The sequence below is a fragment of the Pagrus pagrus genome (assembly GCF_965226575.1).
Source record: "Pagrus pagrus genome assembly, chromosome: 12".
NCBI classification, from domain to species: domain Eukaryota; kingdom Metazoa; phylum Chordata; class Actinopteri; order Spariformes; family Sparidae; genus Pagrus; species Pagrus pagrus.
Window position 1 is genome coordinate 27,807,751 of NC_140196.1, and position 26,070 is coordinate 27,833,820.

The following is a 26,070-nucleotide window of genomic DNA, read 5'->3' on the forward strand; positions in this document are numbered from 1 at the left end:
ATTTAACTTACTCATTAATGTGAGAATATCCATAGATAAATTGTTTGGTTTTAAATTTACTATCTATTTACATTAATTTTGGTAAAACACACTGCATTGGTTTCATCTATATGCAATCATATAAACAGGCCAAACACAATAGAAGGCTGTATCTAATCACCTTAATTTAATAATGCTCTAATAATGAAACTGTACTAATACAACATGACTGTACTGAACAGCAGTGACTATAATAGCAGATAGCAGGTCTGACAATTAACTGATTCAAATAGATCAGGAAGGCTAATGTGTGAGATCCAGTTGAGCTGAATGAATCACAGTTTAAATGATATAGACTCTTAGTGCCCCACCAGACCTGATATCGCTGTCTTGGTGTTATTCTTGTTCTGCTCAGAGATCATTATAGCAACTGACCAATGGCATTTTTATATTTTGTAATGTCATAGCTTTGTGATTTGGAGAAAAGACCGGAAAAATGTGCACATGGAAGAAGTTAACATTGTTACAGTTAACACAGTCTATTCCAACCCAAACCCAAAGTATTTTTTGTTGCCTAAACCTAACCAAACTGCAACTGTTAACTAAAAGTAAATGGAGTGTCAAAGTAGTAAGTCATTATTATAACAATATGTTGTAAATGCCCCCAGCCGCTTGTGAGAGAGTGCATAACCCATTAAGCCACAATGTCTCGCCCCGAAGCAGACCTCTCTCTCTTTTTAGAAATGATGATCATGGAGCAACATTAATTATGATGCTCCAAGAACAACACCAACAAGAGTCTCAAAGCTATCACAATAACGTGATTGGTCTGTTACAATCGCCACCCGGGTGGTGGGCCCAATCTGTCACCCTGTCTGGACTTGTGAGCCCCTTTAGCAAAGCAACTACATCCCAAGTGGTGACCCCCTGCATGCCAGTCTGCTTGTGGAGTTTGTTGTTTGGCTGCAGGGTATCAATTAGTTCCAGTGAAACAGACTGTTCACTGCTCTAAATGAATGCACAATGAATACCTTATTTACAAAACTGAGTGTAGTCCTTCAGTTAACTATCCTCTGAACACCACAGGATGGCGCCTGTCACACACAAACTGCAAGAAGAATCCTACACTGTCCCTGTGAACACAAGCGACAACCAACACAACACCAACACCAACACCAACAGATTTACTGTTTGACAGCTGCACACAATATTATTGACTTTGAATCATGCTATCATAATGTTTGCTTTCTGGCTAATAGCTAAGCCAAAGGATTCAATTAACTGAGTGGACTAGTTTTTAGCGGTTTGATTACATTTAAACCCATTATCAAAATCAAACCCCACAAAGGGTGCATGCTCATAACACACATGCCCCTGAATACATTTCTTAAACACACACACAGTGGAAAATAACAGCAGAGCAGATTAATGAACTTCTTCAACAAAGTTGCATGGTTTCAACAAAGTCAACCATACCACCAGTTCAAGTTCAAAAATAGTTATATTAGAACAAACAAAAGACAGAAACCTGCTCAGTTCAGTCCACACAACAAAAATACTCCACTTTGGGGGTTATCACTGACAGTTCAATCCAGTTCAAGTCAGTTCAGTTCCACTCATCTCCCCTTGGGGAAAAAAAACACAGCCCATAGAGTAAAAACAATAAGTAAAGTTCCTCACTTAATTCACAGGTCTATTAGGTTTTTATCCTCCTCATCCTCAGACTGGCTTGCCAATGGATTGTTGCTGTGATCATCCCATCCATCTCATCAGCTTGCTCTTTCCATGTCTTTGAGGATGAGGATCTCTTTGAATTTTTAGATGCAAGCCCTGCTTCTACATCTGGATCCCCTGTCTCACCCTCAAATATCTCCTTCAATTGCTGGCGTTGTTCCTGTTCCACCTGCTGTGCAGTTGGGTAGCAAGGTTTGAGGCGGGATATGTAAAATCCATCTGTCTTCTCGAATATTCTCCAACAACCTGCTGAATAATATGGTAGGGACCTTGACACTTCAGAGCCAGATTAGCCACAGATGATTTCTCAGCCTTGGAAAGTGGATGGGCACATAGCCAGACTCGAGCTTGCTCTTCCAAAGTGACGTGAATATCGTGGGCGATCGCCACAAGTTTACCCTTGCTGTTAAGTCGTATCTGGTGCTTCCTATTTACTGGAGTAGCTAACAACTTTTCCATTACATAATAATCTTATGGGATTAATTATTAAATAGGCATTTAACCAAAAACCAGCTCATCCTCATTTAACCAAGAACCCATTCAAAAAAACCCATAGGCTTTTGGTACGAGGGAACTGGAAGTTCAAAAATGCTGACTCATTTCCAGGTTCTAGGACTCATTACAACACTTTATTAGTCAAATCCTCAAGTGTTGCCAGGGAAACAGAGTTATGCCTTGTAAATGAAAAAAACTTTCGATTTTGTTCACAAATCACATGAAAATTTGAATGGTCTCTTTTTTTTGGCAGGTGGTCATGGTATAAGCTGGATAATGGCCGGACAGTTCTGGCCTCCATTAATGGCTGTCAATGGACCTCTCCTTGTGCAACATCCCTCACATCAGATGCACATGAACACATAAACACAGATTTGTAGGTTTTGGAATTTATTTTATCTCCTGTTTGGGCCTTTGTTATTTTCAAATGTTGAAAATAGAATTGGATTTATTTAGTGTGTGTCTGGCAGGGGAACAGTGGGTTTGGATATCCCATCAGTCTGTTTGCTGTTACAGAGCTGGTATTTGCAGTTTAGCCTGTGAAGCCCTTAAAAGCTGTCTTAGCTCAGAACTACAATTACATTTCACATGAATTATTCATATTTTCAGCCCAGTTGAGGGCACTGTTGTTTTCAAAGACAGTAAGTACATCAGCCTCCCTAATTACCTATTGAATAAATAAGCAGCACAAGCAAGGAGCTGTTTATAATTTGTTGTGTGACACCAGAGCTTTTTTTTTTTTTTTTTAATATGATCTTGTGTTTAGAAACTCCTTCATTCCTACCTCTTCTTTGCCTTTATCCAAGAAACTGTTAAGCAGCAAAACAACAATAGGCAAACTAAGTATTCACAATTAAACATGAAACAAAAGAACATGCTGCATGATGCAAAATTAATAAAAAACAAATTCCATGCTTTAGTGCAAGATAACATTATATGAAAAGGCTTGATATGTTAAATAGCTCAACAAATTCAAAATAACAACTATATAATAGAGACTGTATTAATCATTGAAAAAACTGTCCCTTATTGGGCCTCAAGGGATGAGCTATGTAGGTATACCAACAGGCGAACCATGTCTTAGGCAGAATCGCAAATCCCTTGATGGCTGTAAAAGCTGCACTCAAAGGCATTTGAAGCCAATTATTACACATGGTACACTGCTGTGGCCCAATTAAAAACTTTTCAGGTGTCAGGTGTATATTTTCCAGTTAGTTCACTGAAAGTACTGGACAAGAAAGAGGAGGAAGAATGAGCAAGAAGAAAAATATATTAGTTTTTACCTATAGTGTAGACTCAGATAGTGTGTCAAGAAAAGAGATATTTATCACAACATGTAATATGATTCTCAAATGGGCCATCTGTCCCACCAGACATAACAATGGAAAATTTGAAACTTTGGCATTTTTCAAAGATTGAACAAAACAAAACAATAAAAGCACATAATCAAATGTTTTCTGAAATCATTTGTCTTTTTATTTACCGATAAAAATATACACCAGGGAAAATAGGCTTGTTTTCGTCCATCCTCCTGATTATTCCTCAGTCGACTTGTTCATCCATTACCACTCAGAAAAGATCTGAAAATAGTCTCCTCACTGATTTCAGTCCAGCGAAAAGATGTATGTTTAGGTACAAATTTCCATAGAATCACAGAAGTCAGCAAGATTAAAACGACAATAAGAGACAGAAAAGAAGCGGAGGGAAGTCGTGTCTGACCTTGAAGTTGGCATGGAACTTGAAATATTTCAATTATTAACCTGTCACTTGTCAATGTTACCAAGTGTTGCCTTGTACTGTCCATGTCCCTACCTGCCACTGTAGCCTTGTCCCTCCTCAGAATGGATATGTGTCAGGTGTTTACATACACATGGACTGGACATAGTAAAGTCAACAAATAGCCTTTTTCCACTGCAGGAACATGATTAAATAAAATGCAATGTGTATTTTTTGGTCGTGAGTCTGCTTACTGTTCACTGCCCGATTTCACGTTCTTTTGGCACTTCTCAGGAGATCAGTGCCATTACCAAAGGGTAAGGACATGATATCTTTTAGAGATTGTAAAGTGATATGGGCTATATATATATAAACTTGATTTAAATTGATCATGGTTGTCCAGGCAGATTTATTGTCAAGACAGAGTAAAAAACCAAAAATAAAATGGTCAGTGGCCTTAAGGTTAAAACTATTCAGTAAGTTAGCAATAATACATACTGTATGCAACGTCCGGTGAGGCTTTCAAAACAAAGCCTGATGACAAATGTTCATATATGACATATTAAGACTTCTAGACTGTTACAAACGTTATCATGGTGCGGTTAGGTTTCGGCACAAAAACGTCTTGGTTATGTTTGAGTAAAAAGATCACGCTTCAGGTTGAAGCAACATTATGTAACAATTTTACCTTTAAAATAACAGCTTCAAAATCATGTTAATGTTACAGTGACTTATAATAGAGTTAATGGTGTCTCTGTCTCAGCCACTCCAGTCTTTTGTTTTTGCGCTTTGTAATTTTAGTGAGAAGGTAGCACCACTGTGCGTAACACTTTACGGCAGTATACCACACAGTTTTGGTGAAGCTATTTTACATTTTATGTAGAAAATGTATGCTGTATTTAGCATTGCTATTATATGCTGAGTTTTATTTGTAGTTAGCACGTACCGTTTCATTACATCTGACAAATAGGAACAGCCCTGGGATGAATTACTACATAATGTTGCCTAAAATTACTACGTTGCTTAAGTTTATACACATCACCGTGGTAACTTTCATTAGAAACACTGTGTTATGTAAGATAAAATGGCCTTCCTTACATAACACAGTGTTTCCCACAGGATTTTATGAGGCTAGGTGGGTGGACCTTGCACCCTCACAGGGGATCGGCGGGGCATCCATTACTGGAAGAAAATTTTGCACTTTCTCAAAGTTAAATGCATCAATCTGGCGCACATTGAGAGACAAATTAAGAGGCTATGTCATAAAAGAAAAAAATAAAATAGAAAATAATAAAATATAAGACTGCACTTTGGCTCTGCTGCCTGGTGAAAAGTCTAGTCTATACGTTATAGTCAATAGTCAATATCAATCTATTGCGTTCAATTTTGTATTAGCCCAGAGTTGTGACTAAATCATCATTGTCTTGTTTCAAAAATGATGTGCGCCTATGCAAGACAAGACAGACAGCCTGACTAGGGAGAGATGAACAACAAGCTAGCACATCCACTCAACATTACTGTTATTTGAAGAGTTTACCTGAGAGCTGTTCCTGTAAGTCTTTGTGTTTTTTTCTTTTTATGACCGGAGGATAGTTTCACTTCATTCAACTTGTAAACACTGACACACCGCTCTATTACAAGGGGGAGGTGGTACTTGCAGGGCCTCGGACCAAGGTATGTGTGTGCTTGTGTGTGTGTGTGTTTGTGAGAGAGAGAAAGAGAGAGAGAGAGAGGCTACCGTATTTAGCGCGTTATGAGTAGGAGTATGAGTATTAAAAGCCAGAAGCTTGACCAGAAGATTTCTCAGTGTCTGACAGAAAGAGATACAAGACACAGCCAAAAAAAGTGCAGAAAAATTTAAAGATGATATAATCTTACAGAAAAATGGGGTTCACAAAGTGTATGGTATCACTGGAAATTATGTTCATATTGTACCATTACTTACTTTGATTTGTGTCCAATGCCAGCATGCCCCTTTTGTAGCACTACAGAATGTAAGGGTGTGGAGAGTGTCTTTGCAAAAGACCTGAGTTCACTTCCTGTCACAAACCTGCAATTAACATTTGCTTTTCTATTACTGTAATCACAATTATTCTGTATCCATATGAGGATCGATTCTAGCATCAATTAGACTGATATAAAGAGATTAGTTTCGCTTTCCCTTTTCTACGTTGTACCCACATATTGGCATTTCATGAAAGAGTAGAGCTGTCCTATAAATGTTCTGTGATGGCTGAATGAAAGATGGACATCATTTGGAGCTATTTTACAGCTGTAGATAAAATCTTTGTTGTGCTAATAAGGCTGTTCGCTACTGTGGTAACACCACAAACTCATTTAAACACAAAAAACATGAGAAATAGAATTTGGAGCTGCAACAAAGAATAATAATATATTCAGCCTATATGAACTTGTTACCTAAATGAATTATGTTAATGAAACTGAAAAAAATGTTTTTGTGTAACGTGAAAGGTATATGATATCTATATTCATGCTACATGTAGTCTATCATAGGCTATAGACCTAATTATTTTGATATTTCACCTACAGTAGGTGATTCCCCAAGAGCCCAACATTTTTGTAACTTGCCTTAAAAAATGGTCCTCTTTTTTAATAATAAGTATCGGTTCTGACAGCTGTGATGTTGGCTTTGTATTACATGCACAAGTGAACTGTGAAAGCGACGCATTACACACCATATTTACTTTTAATGTTAGGCAGTGATCTCTAGCAAATGTCGTAATTATTAAGGCAGCAAAGGACGATGTCAGGTGAAGTATCAGAGTAGTGTGAGTGAGTGAGTGAGTGAGTATAAGAGCGACAAAGTCTGCATAGGGAGGTTGTTGGGGCAAAGGTTTGGTTAAACAATTGCAGGACTTTCACCCAAGAGAGCACTGTTTGTGTCTAGTGTAATACCAAAAGCAAATGGTGAGTTCTTTTAACTTACTAACATAGTTACATGACAAACTTGGATGTTTTATTTAACATAGTTAAGTTTGTTACTGAAGTCACTGAAAAAAATGTGTTATTTTATCCCAACAATGATGTTTTCCTTAATCTAGCCAAGTAGTTTTCTTGCCTAAACCTAACCAAACTGTGGGTGTATGACAAAGGTCTGGTATGCCTGTTCCTGGTCACTGGCAATCGACCTATTCGGTCACTTTAGTATGAGGATATATTAGAGCAGTGCTTCACCAACCTTTTTCTAATGGGACCCACTTTTTTAAAATGACAAACCATCGTGACCCAATTCACAACAGAGCAAATGAGTGAATTTTTGCATAAATGAATGTTCCTGACCATTTTTACTGCCATGTCTGCATCGCCTTATCTTGAATAGGTAAACCAGCCACTTCAAAGATATTGTGAGAAAAATCACAACTTAGTTTTATGCACGTTATTAAAAACATATACAAATGTGAAATAGAACTAAGCATGTCAGATGTGCTCCAGGCTCTGGGGATTTTTTTTTGCGTTCCGTGACTTGTTCTCTCCCAATGACCCTCCAGAGTAGCACCCTCTCTGTGCTCTGGGACATCCTGATTTATCTACCCATCTTAAATAAAAGATTAGGGAAGAAATGTATCAAATTTATTTGGTAGGCCAAATAAAATCTTCTTCTACCACTTGTGGGTTGCGACCCAGGCTCTGGGAATGTCTATGTTAGATATATCACAGGTTCATGAGGCATGATCTCCTCTGCTAATGATGAACATCCTGTTGGTGATGTAAGGTTGAAACAAGTAAGGAACAACTTTAGAAAGACCAAAACAGTTTTCTAAACAGATTGTGACAGTTCTGGTGTTGATGATGTTAAAAGCTTTGCTTGAATTGCAAAGAACATGTACGGTAACTATTTCTAATAGCTTAGGTTACAGTTTTAGATCCTGCACTGGAAAAAATAATTAGGAGAGATTACCGTACATCTTCGCAATTTGGTCTGTTATTAGGCTCAGAGCATGACCATGAAACTTGAATTTGGATTAGCTAACCCTCCCTAATCCCCATCTTTAAAGCTGACACTACAGGATCCTTTCATTATGTGCATGCAAACACATTAAGGGTTCCATTACCTGAAAGAGTGGGGGGGAAAAAAAGGGGGAAAAAAACATGTTTTTAGGGGAAATGTCAATGGCTTTCTTTGGCATTTAGAACATCTGCAACGTGTGTGCATTCCAGTGGAGTCTTCAGCTTTAACTAGATCTTTATTTATCACTTATAGGACCATCAGCCTAATTTTTGTCTTGAATAACATAGAAAACCTCAATATTCCCATTATTCAAGCCAATGGATGATTGGTGACCTGAACCTCTAACTAATGACTGGAGTTTCAGTAACAATAAAGATCAAGACCAGAATCCTTTGGACTGATGACTTGCTGTACCTTTTCCACTAACACAGCTAGGATGTTTTCCCCAAATCTCCCTTCAGCTTGTGTGTTCTTCTCTCTAGTTACATGTACAACTGTGAATGGCTTTTCTTATCCTCTGATGTTTCACATGATATCACAGTTTCTAAATGCCAGCTTTTTGCAGTAGTAATATTTGCATCCTTACACCAAGGGTTAAATGGCACAAGTAAAAAGCATTCTTTTTTAACAAATCTGGCAAAAGGTAAAAAAACCCAAAAAACTTTAGGTGTCAGGGTTAGCTTGGCCTGTCGCCAGCTGCTCTCCAACAATTCGTTCCAGTGTTTGCCTCTCTGGCTCCCAGTCTTCCAAGTCAGCATAGTTTAATTCGGGCACTGCTGCAGTCAGGCCCAAAGAGCTGACTGACCCGGCCAAGGACCCACGGCCTTCATAGGCATATGTTTGAAGTGAGTCATATGGTGGGCCCCGTGTGTCAGAGTCTGCTTCAGCCACCTTCTGCTGGATAATCTGCTGAATGATGTCATGACTATCCAGCAGAAGCGAAGGTGCTGACTGGCTGATCTCTCGCGGAAAGCAGTCAATGACAAACCAGGCAGGTTCTGACTCTGGGCTGTAGCTCCTGTAATCCAACTCCTGTACTTTCCTTCTCCTCAACACCACAATCCCATCCTCCTCATCCTCGGCCTCATCCTCCTCTCCGTATGGGCTTGGTCCACATCCGAGGTAGGTGTGGAACTTCCTGCGATGCTCTGACACTTTGGGATTTCGGAGTGCAGCAATGTCAAAAGCTTCTGTGTCCTCCTCCCCTCCTCCCTCGTCATCATAGGTCACCACATTTTCTCTGATGTCCTCTTCTGAGAGAATCAAGGGCTCTTTACTTGCTTTCTTGTTTCGTAGCTGGGTGAACAGCATCACAATGGCTGGAGGGAGATGAGTCGGAGACGTAAAAGTAAAGAAAGAAGGGATAAAGGAAGGAAAGGAGCACATACAGAGATTAAGACAGAAAACAACATTCAAAATACTTTTTCAATGACATGAAGAAATCATTTTAACCTTTTAAACCCATGATGTGAATAATTAAACATTTTCATCTGACATTTTAACCCTGAATGGCACTATCAGAAACATACTGCGGCAGACAGCCTTCTCACACCTCTGGACAGATTTGCTACCAATTTAGTCTTACTATTCTAAAACCTAGAAATAGGGGATTAAACACACCTCAGCCTCAAAGGTCGGAGCACTGAAGTTGATTCTTTGGGAAGAATACTCAGTGTTCTAAAATACAAATATAATATAAAAAAATATAAATATAATATATTCTTTCGGCAAATGGAACTAGTTTAGGTGTCATCATGTTGAAATCATCAAGTTGGAACTACCATGATAACAACTGGTTGTGTATGAAAACCCTAACAGACTGATACCCAACTTACAAAATAAACAATCACAGAGTACAACATCTTATCAAAGAAGGAGAGGATAGAGAGGCATTATCCTGGTGGATAATGCCAATCCCACCCCAGCTTAAGACAGGGGATTCCTTTACGTGGCTGGACATTTACCATTTCTGCTGGTATACCCTAAAGACCGGAACCTTCCTATGAGACATGATCATGACTTCATATGTGACAAGTGTGGGGAACACTACGTCAGTAAAGCAACAAGGACCTTGGACTGGTAACACCCGAAATGGAGCAAAAAATCTCCAGAAGATGTCAATTCACTGTCTTAGTTGAACATCTTTTCAACTTGTCCAAAGGTCAGCTTTCATGTGGCTGAAAATTAACAAATCTATGATGTCTCTCTTGGACTCATTTCAGATGTCTACCACAATTTTACTCCACACAGCAAAAACACAGTGTGGAATTGAACCTCCAGCCTCAATCTCAACCCATTGTATTCAGATTTTAGACTTTTTAGAGACCCAGGTTTGGAAAAGTTGGGAAGCATATGCCAAGGTTAAGGCTGGAGGTTTGATTCCACCCTGTGAGTCCAAGAAAGAAGTCATGAAAAATAATTGTATTTCATTTTGATCCACAAACAGCTGGCCTTTAGATGTGTGTAGTTGAATGATATCCATCAAAGATGCCACAAAAACTTTAATTTTGGCTCCTCAGTGAACACCTGTAGTACATTTGACATTGAATTGACATCTATTGGATATATTTTGCCCAGTGGGAGAGAACAGCAGCTGTGTGTGAACAACCACTCACAGGAGTGGATGACCGAAGAAAGATGCCACAGAGATGGGACTTATCGTCGTTGCTCCAAATACATGCACCTGGTATAACATGACTGAAAGACCACACCTAGGTCGCGTTGTGACAACTGACCACAGTCCATGATCAAAAAATAACCAAACAAATTATTGCTACCAAAATGTAAAGGTTGGTTTGTGTAGCTTAGTTCTCATGATTAGTTCAATGGCCCATAGATGGTATGCCAAGAGCGTGATGAAGCCTCCAAATGTTTTCACTTTACTGTAATACCACCTCTGAAACCAGGAAAACACAAGCCTTATGACATATCACGATATAATGATATTCAAGACCAAACATAGTTTCATATCACTATAGAGCTAAATTGTTGCCAAAATTATCCAACTGCCATTTGAATGAATGACTTTAGGTCTCTGGTAAGTCGTGGAGTTGTGCATGAAAACTTTGTTGTATGAAGCCAACATAGACTGCATCAATTTCCCCCTGGATCGTTTTTTTTTTTTTGCAGTTACAATGATTCGAGAAAAGCTTACATTAAAATAGAGACACAGATAGATTTGATATGCATCCACATACTTACCTAATAATATGACAATACACAGCAGTATGGCCACAAAAGCACCAGTGCTGAGGCCAGCTGAAGACAGAAAGGCCTGGGCCTGACAGACGTTGCTGTTACGCCCCCTAGTGTTCCTCTGACACACACAGACCCTGAGAGATAGTGTCGCAGTGCTGCTCAGAGGAGGCTCCCCGCCATCAGCCACCACCAGCACCAGGCTGAAGAACTCCTGGTCTCTGTCCTGGCTGAAGCCATCACGCCGACGAGATACTATACTGGCAGTGTTGTCTGGGAACAGTGAGGACAGGGTTGAGGAGGGCAAGGGAGGAAGGTGTATAAAAGTGTATGGTGATACGGATGAATGGGGAAAGGTAGAATAATGGAATAGGAAAGGTTGAGAAAGTTGATATGTGAAATGTGAGAGAAAGGTGAAAAAGAAAACAAAACATCACTTGCAAGCCAACATTCTTCATTGAAGATCCACATGATTATATAGAGCAGTGTGGAAGCAGGAACAATAATTGACTTTGAAATGGGATGGCTCATTATTGATGTGATTCAAAGATGAAGTGTATTGTATATTAAAGGTGTATATTGTAGAGTACAGCCACAATTTGAAGGTAGCTCCAAAAATATAGGGGGCAGCACATCACCAGAGTAACCTACAACTGCTGTTCTTTGCTATTCTTGGCTGAAGCAAGATACAGATGTCTAATTCGCTCATGGCTCAGTAAGCTGTGGAGTTAGTCTGGACTGAGACCTCAGATCATGGGGGGAAGTCACCTCGGGAACAACTGGGTTTAGCACCCTGAGAGTGAACATGTCTGGACATCAGAATGGGACAGCCTCCAAGACCAACAGACATCAGTTTAAAGACAGGGGAGACAATACAGAGGTGATTTACAGCAGTGAATTACAGAGGACTATGACTCTTGGGACAAAAGGACATGGCAGGCGGGTACAGGAGAGACATGAAGCGGTAGAGGAGAGAGAGAGAGAGTTGGACATCAGCAGCAGGCAAAACCAGCATGTTGAGCCTGAATAGTTTCACAATTTACTCTGCAAATTGAGGATTTATTTCAACCAAACCAGAGGTGATTGTGGAAAGACAAACCAAGACATTATCTCTGCCACACAATACATTGATGTATTTGATGTAACATCAACACTGTTCACATTCTGTTAATGATTGTTCATTTTTTTAATGATTTAAAGTAAAATTCTGGCCATACGTATAATGCCCCTTTTAAGAGGGACAAAATTTAACACTTCAGTTTGAAGTTTTTTTATCCAGCACACAAACATGTTTGGATTTATAAATTTATAGTAATGATAGGAGGGACAATACAATGTTAAAGCAATGCCAAACCTTGTCTGCTGTTTTGTGCAGGAGTGTACAGTGGCTGTATTAGAGCCTTTTCACTGAAAACATTTGCCTTTTCCGGCTGGAAACAAATCAAAACAAAAAAATATATAGTTCTGGGCAGGAAATCTTAAAAAGCTATAAAGCTCTGTAGAGCTGAGGGGGACTGTGATCATTTTCTGTGGGTGTGTCACTATGAGGAAGCTGTTTAATATTAGTAATTTGATCCATTGCAAATAATAAAAAATGGTGCAGCTTTGATATTTAGGAAACATGCCATGTTGTGTTCTAATGAGAATTGCATTCCTTTGGGAACCACAGCAGCCGTAGGAAATCTTGGAGCTCTATATTTCCTTCAAAAGAAATCACAGTGTATTTTAAGCATATTGTTTGTGTATAAACACTCCCAAAAGCCGTGCCATTAAGAAAAAGTCATTTTATAATTATTAAGAGGGTGCTGAAGTTCTTACACCAGAGGATGTAAACAAAGGGTGGATTGAAGCTGGATTAAGCATCATGGCACTGAAAGCAACGTACACATCTAGTCCTAAAGGTGCATTTTTTAAGATCTGGACATAATTTTAGTATAAAACATAAAAAAAAAAAAAAAAAAGAACTAACCCCATTAACAGAGTGTTTAGAACAGTTCTGGCGTTATGTCCAAGATGCCTATTTATTGCATTGCACTAGATCCACTGGCATCCCTCCAGCCAGGGTGGCCCGTTCTTGGAGTACCATGTCTGCTGTGAAAGGCGATAGTGAGTCACTGTAGCCTCTAGTTTGCTGCTGCTGGTCGGAGGGAATGGCTACCACGTTGAAGTTACAGCCTCAGTTGATTAGTTACTAAACAAAAACACTCAGGAGCCCCTGGAAAACAACTTTTATCATCATCTCAAACAACAGCTCGCAGAAAGAAACCAAGTCTGTGCCAAAGAAAAGAAGTAGTGTAAAAAGAAGAGCAAGAGTAAATACTGGTTTGGCTTTCCAATGCTGACACAGGTCAGGGCCAGTAAAAAGATGCAATTTGATGCCATACTTGCAACATTTTTTTTTTAGACTGGTAACATTACAGGCCGCTGCACAGTGTCTGTCAGAACATGCCCGGGGGGGGGGGCATATTTGCATCCACAGTTGTCAGCATCATCCTCTGTGTGAAAGTTTCAGATGTGGAGAGGGGGGACAGTTTCACTGTGACTCTGATGCGCCTCCAGAGGAAGTATCAGAGCCACAGCCAAGGAGAGTTGGTGTCTGTGTGAATGGATAGGCCGGCGGCGCGGAGCGGGGGCGTGTCGATCTCATTGTGTTCACAGTCTGACAGTTAAACAGATCGTCACAGGACCAAACAACAGTAATGTAGTAACTGCGTCTGTCCCCGGCAAAAAACTTTAACTCACCAAGTGTTTGTCTCCTTCCACTATTGTGTTGTTGTAGTTACTATCTTTAAAAAAATCACTGCGTCCATATGATTATAAAAAGTCAGCAGGTACATGTTTAGATTAACAGGTGGACACCGGGGGAAACACATTGAAAAAACCACACAGATCTCAACGTCATCATCATGACGTGTACCGTCACGCCTCTTTTGGATCCGCAGCACAGGAGTGCTGTATGTATTGACACACTGGTGCAGCTTTACGCTGGAGCTGCTCGGTTCTGTGTGAACAAACAAATGTGGAGAATTGGCGAACCTCCGCTGCGGAGATAATGTGGAGTCTCTGTGTGAAAAGGGCTTGTGATTACTATTTTTCCACACGCTAAAAGATAACTCACTACTAACAAAGTTACATTTTGTCTAGGGGAAGGAAGCTGCATGTCATCTTGTTGTTGGTAAGTCAGAAAGTAATTGTAGATCCAATGTTAATATTGTATAACATTGTGAAGGACGCATCTGTAAAATGGTAATAAACGCCTCACAACCCCTGCGCAATGACTCGTTTTACTGTCAGAATTTGAGCATTTTGGTCCAATACAATTTGGAAAGTCTAGAAGAGCCGCCCGAATAAATTATTTTATCCTCATTCAAGTTAGCTTGGCGCTAAACCGGAAGTTAACCGACTCGGTGTGTCGAAGTCTCGAGTGCGCATGCTCCATGGCACCCCAGCTGGACAGCCACCACCAATTAATTAATTAAAGTCTGATTCTGTGGGAAACACTGTATACTGTTGGCTGGTTTAATCTAAAGGAATGCGTCATATTCCTTAAAATCATCACATGTTTGCAGTGTCCCTGCCCTGTATATCTATAGCTACGTTCACACTGCAGGTCTTAATGCACAATTCCGATTTATGGCTCAAATCCGATTTTTTGTTTGGCTGTTCACATGCGGCCTGTCTACGGATTGCTGTGTGAACAGCTCACGCTCCTGAAGTGACCCGCATGCGCAGTTGATCATTGATGACATCACGCCACAGCGGTGTTTACGGAAGCGAACATGGCAACGGCAACCGGTAACGTGGGACTGTATGGCTTAATGCTAAAAACAGTGTGGCGGCAGCCGGCAAATTTGTGCCGGGTGATATCACGACGAGGAAGAGGAGAAAGAAAATTCATATTTTAATGATGGCTCTATGCGGAGCATAGACGGAGCATTCACTGCTGTCCTCCATGTTTGTTTTGATTATGTTCGTGGCTCCCGCCCGCTTTTCAATCAACTTTATTTGTCATTCATTTACAAAACAGTGCAGCGCGGGTCAGAATGACGTCAAAGTCGCATTAAATGCGACCTGGCTGTTCAGATTGCGGTCGCATTCAAAAAAATCCGATACGTATCCGATTCAGTACCACATTTAAATGTGGCCTGAATCTGATTAGAAAATGTCAGATTCAATGCGACTTGTGCTGTTCACACTGTCAAAAGCAAATCAGATATGGGTCACATTTGAGCCAAAAAATCAGATTCAGGTCACTTGTAACTGCGGTGTGAACGTAGCATAAAAGTCAACTTTTCATGAGGCCAGCCTGTTTTTACAATAAATAGTTTACTTAACATCAGAATCAGGAGACTTATCACAACCCAAATAGGAACACCTGATTGTTCAGTTTGTCACAAACAAAATTGTTATTAAAAGAAAGTGAGAAGAAATTCCTAGATCCTTTATCCAGATCAGCACCAAAATAATGGGTGCCTGATCTGGGGTCTATTCTGGGCTGAGACCCATCCTCCATCCAAGTTTCATGGAAATCCATTCAGTAGTTTTTGTGTAATCCTACTGACAAACCAACTAACCAAACAGCTAACAGATGGAAACGGGTGAAATGATGACCTCCTTGGCAGATGTAACAAAACAACCAATATCAAGTTTGAAAATGGCAGTAAAAGCTAAAAGCAATTAAAAAGCACATTGTGAACTAGCATCTCATGGTGATGAATGAGTGAATAATAGTAGAACACAAACTCTTCTTCAAGCCATTTTAAATCCTCTAATTGACCTCAGTGGTGTCTTCACTATTATCTGTCATCCTCTTCCACTGTGATAATCAAGGCATTGATTGTGATAATGGTGACAATAATGGCCAATAAATGGTGGCAGGAGCTGAGAGAAATAGAAGCTAAACTGACAGAGATACAGCTGTTGGATATGTATGAAGAGCACATCTTTACAAAGCACTGTATGTCCAAAGCACCCTCGGGAGCTCTGAGCCAGGATGAAGCATGTCAGCTAGTAGACAGTCATAGACAGTTTGTGCATGTGCTACTATATGTGTCTGTTTATGTGTGTGGTTTTCATAATGTATTTGGGGTATGCCCACAGGACTCTGCACAGGACATCTTCATTTACATAGTGTGTTTCCTGTTGACATGCCTGGAGCCTCCTGGTGTGAACACACACAAATGTAAACATATAAACAGGCAAAGTCACTATCCTCAGCAGTGGTGGAGGTAAACATAAAAACACACCTCGGTGTTTCTGTTTCTTTCTGTATCAGCTTTTTTTTCTTTATTTCTTCATATTCTTCATTTTGTCTCAAGTTCAATTTCATTTAAACCACAGGGGTTCATTAGAGCATGAACTGTTAGATATTCCGCAGTAGAGGCTTGGAAATAAGTTGTAGATCATTAACTTTAAAGCTTGAAACACAATTGTTCATAAAAACTTTCTCCCGCCTGAGCTGCAGGTCCTAATTAGGGGACATTATTTAAGAGGATGTGAATCTTTGTATTGTTTTTCTCTCTGATCACACGTAATGCATTATAGTAGCATTTCACTTTAAGCAGTTAAGTATAATATAATGTGTTTAAATAGGATCTGGGTGATATTATTACAGTAACTATGTCCAGTAACTCATTAGCAAGTGTTTATTAATGTTTTATCCACACCACACCACCTCTGAGGGTGTGTCACCAAGGGAAAATATCCACCAGAGAAGAATTTTGTTAGCAAAATGCCCAATTGGCAGAGAGTCGACTCCCATAGTCCCAGGATCCTATAGTGAGCACCAGCAGGCAGAGAGGGTGTTTGCTGACTTGAGTCAGAAGACACAACACACACTCACCAGAGACTTCTGGTCTTTCTGCTATCATCCTGTGACTTTTCCCCCCAGTCTTATCTGTACCTTTCCTGAAGTACATTTCCCCTCCATTCAGTAGTCCAACAAGAGAGTTACCATATATTACAGTTGATTCTGCGGCTCATTTCTGCAGACAGGTTGAAAAGTGATGCTGAAGACAAATCAATTTTTAATTCCCAAAACTTCGAAAAATAAAGTCTGTGCTCTCCTCAACTCTTACTGTTTATTCCTCCAGAAGCTTCGGGCTCTGACCACAGCTGTTTCCTCCGGAGCTCACCAGCTCCACCTGCTGCCGGTTAACAGGATTGCTTGTTGATCTGAAACACCATTGTACAGTTTATACTGTATACAATAACACCTCAGACACGGGGTCAAGTTCAATGACTCAAATAGCTGAGTTGAAGCCTAGCAGACTAGAAATGAAAGTGAAAAAAACATTTTTTCACAACTTTTTGGAACCGAGTGAAAAGAAAAATAAAAAATTTCAAGAGGAAAGTAAGGCTCATTTTTCTGAGGTATCCCTCAGTCTGGGATATCATTTGAAAATGGAAGTTTGATACATGAACACTATTTATTTACTGAAGTTTAGTTCCGGTGAACTCCTGCATTATGATTAGGACTCACAATGACCATAATGGAGTATAAAGATTCTGTGAGAGCTGTCACTGACTTTATTTCCAGGCTCTGATAAATCATATAATCCATATGCGCAGGTGGTGAGGATGTACCAGGTGAGCTGACTGGAGAAGGCAGAGTGTGTGTGCAGAGACTGCACTGTTCCCAGACAGAGTGCACGGTGTGTGCCTGACGGCACAGTTGTGTCTACTGCAGCAATTTCGCATACAACAACCATACCAAAATTGTACTTGGTGAAATATGCACAGCATTCATTCTTTAATGCTATTTGACTTAATCCTGGATTTCTACCATTGATTATGATTATTTACTCAGTTAGTTACCAAACAGTCCGGCCTTCTCCACTGCGCTCCGGGGGAGGGAACCCACCGAGCAGGCAACGTCTGTGGACGTCCAAAACGGGTTGATATCATGTTGGTTGGGCCAGGCTATAATCTAGACATCCACTGACAGCCAGAATTAGTCGATAAAAGACATATGAACGTCTGTACAACGTCCAGAAGACGTATAAAAAACTTTCATTCTGGCTCCCCAGAGGACGTCTTTTAGACGTCTTGGATGTCCTTAAATGACATCTAAAAGACGTGATCTAGACCACTCTTTGCTCACTGGGAATGTGATAGTGAGACAACACTGGCTGAGGAAATATTGATTTAAGATTTGTGTTGTCTGATATTTTTACAAACGATGGGGTTTATGGAATAATTTTTACACTTCACTACAAGCGCAAGTACAGAAGTGCAGGTGCAGAATTAATAATGAGTGTTTGCGAACCTCCACTTCAGACGCATACACCGTGTTTTCTGTGCCAGAAATATGCATTTTCTTCATCTTCCTTGGTTGTGGCTGTGATTCACTATTCACTGTAGAGAGCCATGGATGAGAAGGCTGGTAATACACAATATTCCACCTGTGACACTAAAAGTAAATTAGCGGCAAGTATGAATTATTTCCTCGCCAAAAGAAACACATGACAATCATGTTACATAACTTGCTAACACATAATAGATGCATCCTGTGTTTAGTGTGAAGAGAGAAATTAAAACTCCCATGGAGGAACATGCTTTTCATCTTATTTAGGACATGAGAAGTCGTGCACTTCAGCCTCTTGTGGTCAGAATAAGTATTACAGAAACAAACCCTTCAAAATTAGCCTTACTTTCCTCTTGAAAAAAAAAATATAAAGGGTTAGGGTTAACATGCTCTAGTCAGATTTCCCGACGGTTCACTTCTGTCCGACTGAACGATGGCGGCTCTCCAGAGAGTGTTAAAAGAAGGATCATCCGTCACCACTCCAGGAACAAAGTAAAACTCTTCCAGCTCCATACACACTCTTCTACACAACAAAGTCGTAAATCATAACAACCCTCACTCAGGGCACCGGGTTGCCAGTTCCACTCCCCAATACATCCTCTTTGCAACAACCTCCATCTCTCGTGATCGCATACTTTTCCTTTTACTCTTAGTACGTAATCTAGCTTCCCCTACAAAGTACATACTGTTGCATGCAGTATGCATACAATTGGGACATTGGGTGTTTTCCCAATCGGATACTTTTCTTTTTACTATTAGTACGTTATGCAGCGCCCCCTACAATGTACATACTGTTGCATGCAGCATTCATACAACTGGGACATACTACTTCGTCTTGACAGTGCGCCTTGAACTTTGATCCTCTCTTTCCTATATCTGTTGCAGAGTACAAAGAACGCAGTACTGCTACTTAAATGCGCTTTCATCTGTCATTCTGTCAAATGAACTGACATCCGTCAGGGAGCTGTTAAAGCCGTGTTTGTGCTCTCTCAGCTTCATTTATATTTGCGTGACACACCATGATGTACATGACAAATCTTCCACTGCACAGAGGATTGTGGGTTAGAATAGCCAGAAACACACTGTGTTTTGCATACTGCAAAATAAGACTGGATATAGTAGGACATCATAGTATTTTTGCATATTGCATTTCACATACTTCGTATTGGGACATACTAAATATTCTCTGGCATACTAAATAGTGTGGTAGTATGGGTAGTGGAACGCAGGGATTCTCTCATTTCTGGCAACGGGTTGCCAGTTCCTCCCTCCACTACCTCTTTGCAACGACCTCTACTAACGTCTACTAGCACCAGGTTGCCAGTTCCTCTCACCACTACCTCCACCATATCAACCTCTATCCCTCTCTACTGGCACTGAGTTGCCAGTTCCCATCCCCTTCTTCTCTCCTCTACAGCAACCTCTCCTGCTTATTACGGCCACAGGGTTGGCACTCGCACCTAGCAGCTCAGGGCTGCCTGTCTCCTAAGTTTCTCTCCGCAGCCCACCAGCCAACCATCTATCATGCATGCTACAGTCCCAACTCATTCTAAAGAGCTGACTCTTAGGTTTCTCTCATCTTCAGTTCACCTTCAATGCTAAGGAGAGAACGTGACTGTCTGTGACATATTCTACACATACAGACATGCTGGTATCATGTCCATATGATTGTCTACAGGTTGTTTTCATTTTGCTTTTTTACCGAGAACCGCGTGCATGTCGCAGAGGAAATAGGCAAGACTCTGAATCTCTAGATCATGCAACGCAGCCGCCACCCTTCGGCACCAGCACGTCTCAGGCGTCCTGTGTGAACTGTTTAACCTGTTAACATGGACACCAAAATGAAAAGCAAGAGGTAACGCCACACAGCAGCACTGAACATGCATCCAATGTGTCCAGCCTGTTACTCATATTCCACCTCAATAAACTATCATGTACATCTCATTGATGGTGTTGTCCTTGCCCATGAAATGCCGATTGCTTGTGCAATAAATAATCATTTATTCACGTTTATTAAACAGAGCATTCATAATAATTACTCAAAATCAGCTGGAACGGGCACATAGAAACAGCTGTTTTCAGTCTAAAGCCCTCTCTGCCTCTCTTTCTCCCTCTTTGATTGTCCCTTCACGTCCCTTATTTTTCCCTCCTGCTTGTGGATTACTGCAATGGTGGGGGGAAATGGAATTTGAGTACTGTTTACAACCACAAAGAGCAGCAGGCTAAGAAACCAAACTCAGTGACGTGTTCTGTCTGTCTGTCCGTCTGTCGGTCGATCTCCTCCGCTCTGTTTCAGTGCTATGGACTGCACACACCTACACACACATCCTTAATTTAACCATACTTATTTAACCAAAGTACTAATGTAATCATATTTCAAAATATTTACGACACAAGACACATTACACTACATGCCAGCATCATTCATGCTATGCATACAACTCATGCTTGTATCCAAAATAGGCAAACAAGCAATTCATGAGTAACTTCATTGGGAAATACAAGAGATGGGAGTAAGAAGTTAAAGAGGGGTGGAAAAGGGTGAGACAATAGGTGTATCTGGCAGCTCTGCTGAGAGGGGGATGAGGAAATATCTTAGAATAAGAGAGGGATGGAGGTGAAAGAAAGTGAAAGAAGTGCTTTTAAGGTAAGAGTTGAAGTAAAAACTAGGCAAACCATTGGTCCATTTTACCTTGTTACGACCAGGGCCTAGGGGAAAACCTGGCACAACATGAAATTGAGACTCCCCTCTTCCCAGCTCCCAAGAACCACCAGCAGTAAAAAGAATTTAAAGGTTTTATTTAAAAAACACAGAAACTTGAAAAGCTGGCAGTTTGGCTGAAGTGGAGAGAGGAGAGCCCACAGGAACCGGCCTTTAAACAGCTGACTCAGAGGCCAATCAACATTCAGTCACTCAGCCAAACACACCTGCAGCCAATCACACGCTCACACAGGTAACACTGCAGAAGGGCATTCAAGCACAGACGAAATTAAAAACATGCATGAAAATGTTCATACAAGCTCAGGGGTCATAACAACCTATCAACAGAAGCCATTTTAATTTATATATGACTTTGTGCTTTGAAAACAGGATGGAGCAGACCATAACAAAGGCAAAATGATAACAACTAGATAAGAGCTGACTAACTACTTAGTGGTGGAAGACATACTATATTTGAAAAATAGTGATGCCACTCAAGGTCTTACATCGAAGATTTTGCTTTAGAGCAACATTATGTAACCTTTTTTCCCTTAAAATAACTTCAAATCATTTTACTTGTACATTTTGCTAGTACAGTGTCTTGTTATAGGATGAATGATGTCTCTGTCACAGCCACTTTTGAGTTTTGTTTGTAGTTGGCACCTACATTATGTCTGACAAATTGTTACAGACCTGGGATTTGTATTTACCAGAGTGGTGTTGCACTGTGGGGTGCGCCAAATCGCACAAAATGCCAATTTCTTCATAATGTTGCTTTAAGTAAAAACACAAAAGTATTATCAGCAAACTGTACTTGTAATATCAAAAACAAAACCCACAAATTTGGCATAATGGTCCTTTCCAGAGTGTTATATTATCATACACCTTTTTTCCTCAAATAAAACATGATAAATGCTGCAGGCGTGGACAAATAATGATAAATAAATGCTGGCCCCCAAACACAGTTCTGCTGTGGTTGTGGTGCATCTACAGTATACATCTCCATTAAGTATATGTACATTTCTACCACTATAATTGAATATATTAAATATATATTTTTATTTTTAAAGTTTTATATTTTTAATGTTTACGTATTGAAAAGGTCATTGAGGATGCCATACACTGAGATGAATCGAGAATATTTTTGCATTTGAATCGTTAACAGATGAATCATAATCATTTTGTTAGAGCCCAGACCCAAGACACAAGCCTCAGTTTCTCTTCCTCTTAGCATTTCCACATTACAATAGAAATCTACCTGAAACTAAAGTGTGGTGTTTTACCCAATAAGCCCAGTGATCAATTAGCCTTTTGTTTTTAGACAGTTTCATATTGAGCCTATGCAAATCCACCCAGACTTTGGAGCAGGGTCATCCTCTGTCTGAACAATCCGTTTTAGTGCCTGTCTCTTTAAAGTTTAACTCTTGCCAAAATGCAACCTAGGCTTTTTTTGTGAAGGAACCCGAGTCAAACCTTCGTGTAAAAGCATAATTATGATGAAAAAGCCACTTTTAAGATTTACCGTAGTTTCGTTTTTGGGTCAAAATCATTTTCAGTTGTGTGCTAGGTGCAACATTACGGTAGCATCAAAACCTCTATTTTTAGAACACTAAGAAGACTCGACACAACATGAAACTTTGCTCGTAGTATCACCAGGGTCTCTACACATGAACACTAGCATTGAGAACATTGTTTGTGTACACAGACTTTACTAAAAAGAAGGTTTTTGAACAACTCACACTAGCAGTAGCTTGCTCCGCTCGCTGCCGCCCTGCCAGTCGAGAAGCGTCGATCCCCGAGTGCGACGTAACATGGAGGAGAGTAAAGGTGGAAAACTCCTAAAGCGCCACACTCGGGGATCGACGCTTCTCGACTGGCAGGGCGGCGGCGAGCAGAGCAAGCTACTGCTAGCGTGATACTACGAGTTTCATGTTGTGCCGAGTCTTCTTAGTGTTTTAAAAATAGCGGTTTTGATGCTACCGTAATGTTGCCCCTAGCACGCAATTGAAAATGATTTTGACACGAAAACGAAAGTACCGTAAATCTTAAAAGTGGCTTTTTCTTCGTAATGATGCTTTAACACGAAGGTTTGACTCGGGTTCCTTCACAAAAAAAGCCTAGGTTGCATTTTGGTGCGAGTTTCACTTTAAGGCTCCCCTGTGGAAAAGCCTTATCCGTTCTGATTGGTCAGCTCTCACAGGCCTAAGCAGGCACCAGCCATGTTTCTGCATCAGCTCTGCTGGTGTTTTTGCATGGCATGCTGAGGGCAGGGATATTTGTGACATCACAATCTCACTGAAGTCCTGAAGGCTCGTTTAAGGTCACAGAATTTAAATACAGGCTGTGTGCATTTCTTTCTGGACTGAGCATTTAGATACTTTGACAGTATTTGCATAGCACCTAGATCAGCCTAAATCTAAAAATCTAGATCTAAAAATGTTTATCCAGTGACAACAGTTCTAAATTAGCTGCAATATCTGTAATAGGTAAGAATAAAAACACCTGCAATGCAGCTATTCAGCCAGGCTGTGTGTTCTATGGAAGCACATGTAAACAACAACAATGCTAACTGCCTGCAGCATTTGGCTCACAGACTGCCACCCAACCTCCCTGGCTGAATCTTGTCACCGTGTCTCATTACTGAGACTGCTGTCAACTCCTCTCAGTCCTCTATCTGTCTCAGGTCAACTATAGAATGCAGTGCAATAACACCAGGAGAGATGCAGGAGAAATTAGAAGATGTAAAAGAAAATAGAATTTGACAGAAAGGAAGTGAGACACATTTAAAAGGATACAGGGATGCAGGGGTGGGGGAGTCACAGTGAAAAGAGAGGAGGTGAGTGAGGCCACATAAAAAGAGAGAAGACTAAAGCTCAGAGAACATCTCACAACATGACACATACCTGAAAACTAAATGACAACCTGCCCCCTCCAGTTTATTTAAAAGAGATAGAATCAAAAGCTAAATAAATGAGGAGAGGAAATAAACAGAAAACTCCAGTCATTGGGTAACCAAGGCAACAGCACCACTCTTCTCTTGGACATTAAAGCAAATCTCAGAAGGGGGGGACCTGTTCCACCAAAAGCAAAGAGACAACACTGAGGTAGTTGTGCTAGCAGAATGTGTTATACAGGTAGAAGCCACAGACACCCCAAGGACTCAATGTTGTACTTGGCAGCAGCAACTCTGAGCCATTAACAGGTAAACCAGACATGGTGGAGCAAGATATTCATTTACTTTAATAGTACTGTTACTTCTGGGATTCCTCCGTGAGCAACAACAGTGCAGAGGCCATGAATGTTTTTAAGAGAACTGGCTACTGTGTTCTAAGATGGTGTCATATGCTAAAGAAGTTTGGCGTCTAAGTTTCTACCACCATGGTGCATTGGTATCCCAGCAAACAATTGAACGTTCGGGGAGCGTTCGCATAATGTTAAGAAAACTTTCCAAAATAACAGTCCAGGAACATTTGCTGTGGGGGTCCAGGGAACGTTCCCCTACCCTTTGTGGAATGTTCCCTGAACGGAAAATTATTGAATGGGTTGCTTCTCATTATTCTGCTTATAAGTCATGCCTTAAATTGCCTCGTCTTGCTTCACCCACTGTCTGTCGCAGTAGCAACAGGGCCCTCTGAATGCACCGGGCGTCCCTTCCCGGTTGTTCAACTTCTCCCATGTTGATAAGAGTATTAAAACTTGAAAAATATCCCTTTAAGGTACATTTAGAACAGATAAAAAATGTGCGATTACGTACCTTGCGATTATTCGCGAGTTAACTATGGACAATCATGCGATTAAATATTTTGATCAATTGACAGCCTTAATATAAATATATAAATGTAAGTATTTTAGTTAATTGCAAACCAATAGGCAATAGAGAGAAAGAGAGAGAGCTGGAGATAGATATAGAACTATTTTATAACTATATTACAATAATTACACTTCACTGTATGAACTGAAATAAAATTTTCTAATTTAACCTCTAGCCCATGCATTTCAGCTTTACAAATATAACCTTCAGAGAACCTTAAGGGAATGTTCCTCAAAGGTGCTGTAAAGGTTTTTCAAGCAATAACCTTTAGACAACTCTCAGGTTCCCGAAAGGTTTTCTAAAAGATACACTAATTAAGCTTCCGAGAACCCTCAGGGAATGTTCTCTTAGGGTTCTCTGAAGGTTACACATAAAAACCTTCTGAGAACCCTCAGGGAACATTCCCTATAGGTTCTCTGAAGGTTCAGAAAATACCCTCAGAGGACCTTTTGGGAACGTTCTCTGACAGTTTGACTGTTGACTTTAAAGGTATTCTTGAGGGAATTTCCCCAGATGGTACTCAAACTCAAACATTTTTACCAGCCACCATTTTGCAATTATACTTTTTTTGTAATATTTACAATCACATGAAAACTTTTTATTTAAAATTCTTACTCATGATTATCCATTTTTAATTCTCTGTATCAGAAAATGTCAATTTTTTTACCTGAGTTTAACTGAACTCAATGTGTGTGCATACTTGCTCACCTCCACCCAAGCAGCAGTACAGTGTAGAATAATTTTAAGTCCTAACTTAGCAGTGTTGGTCAAGTTACTTTCAAAATGCAATATATTACATATTACTAGTTACCTTCATTTTAGATAGATAGATAGATAGATAGATAGATAGATAGATAGAGCATATAGCAGCTGGTACATTCAAGTACATATACAATCAAAATACAAGGGCAAATGTAGAAACAATAAAGTACTATATACAATAAAATGCTTAAATAGTTATAAAATTAAATAAAATAAAATACTGAGGAAAATAAAATAAAATGCTGCAGTATCGAGGAGTAAAGGTAAGTGGAACATATGGTGCAAGAGGATAGGGTGCAGTTTTATTTACAGTAGTAATCATTTAAAGCATAAAAATTATTTGTGTGTTTTGAGTGAGCGTTATAAAGTCTGATGGCACCAGGTAGGAATGATTTCCTGTG

General features: G+C 40.1%; 2 protein-coding genes across 2 annotated transcripts in view; both read right to left on the minus strand.

Annotated features, from left to right (window-relative positions):
- The window catches only part of LOC311267010 (class I histocompatibility antigen, F10 alpha chain-like), a 501,763-nt gene that overhangs the window by 21,937 nt on the left and 453,756 nt on the right, over positions 1-26,070 (minus strand). The window lies entirely within an intron of this gene.
- The window catches only part of LOC311266492 (cadherin-18-like), a 211,747-nt gene continuing 189,336 nt past the window's right edge, over positions 3,660-26,070 (minus strand). Inside the window, exons 11-12 of the mRNA XM_084368883.1 lie at positions 11,096-11,362; positions 3,660-9,213 (exon numbers count right to left, since the gene is read on the minus strand). Of these exons, the coding sequence (XP_084225009.1) occupies positions 8,558-9,213; positions 11,096-11,362 (923 nt within the window). The 3' untranslated portion in view covers positions 3,660-8,557. The remainder of the gene's footprint in view (positions 9,214-11,095; positions 11,363-26,070) is intronic.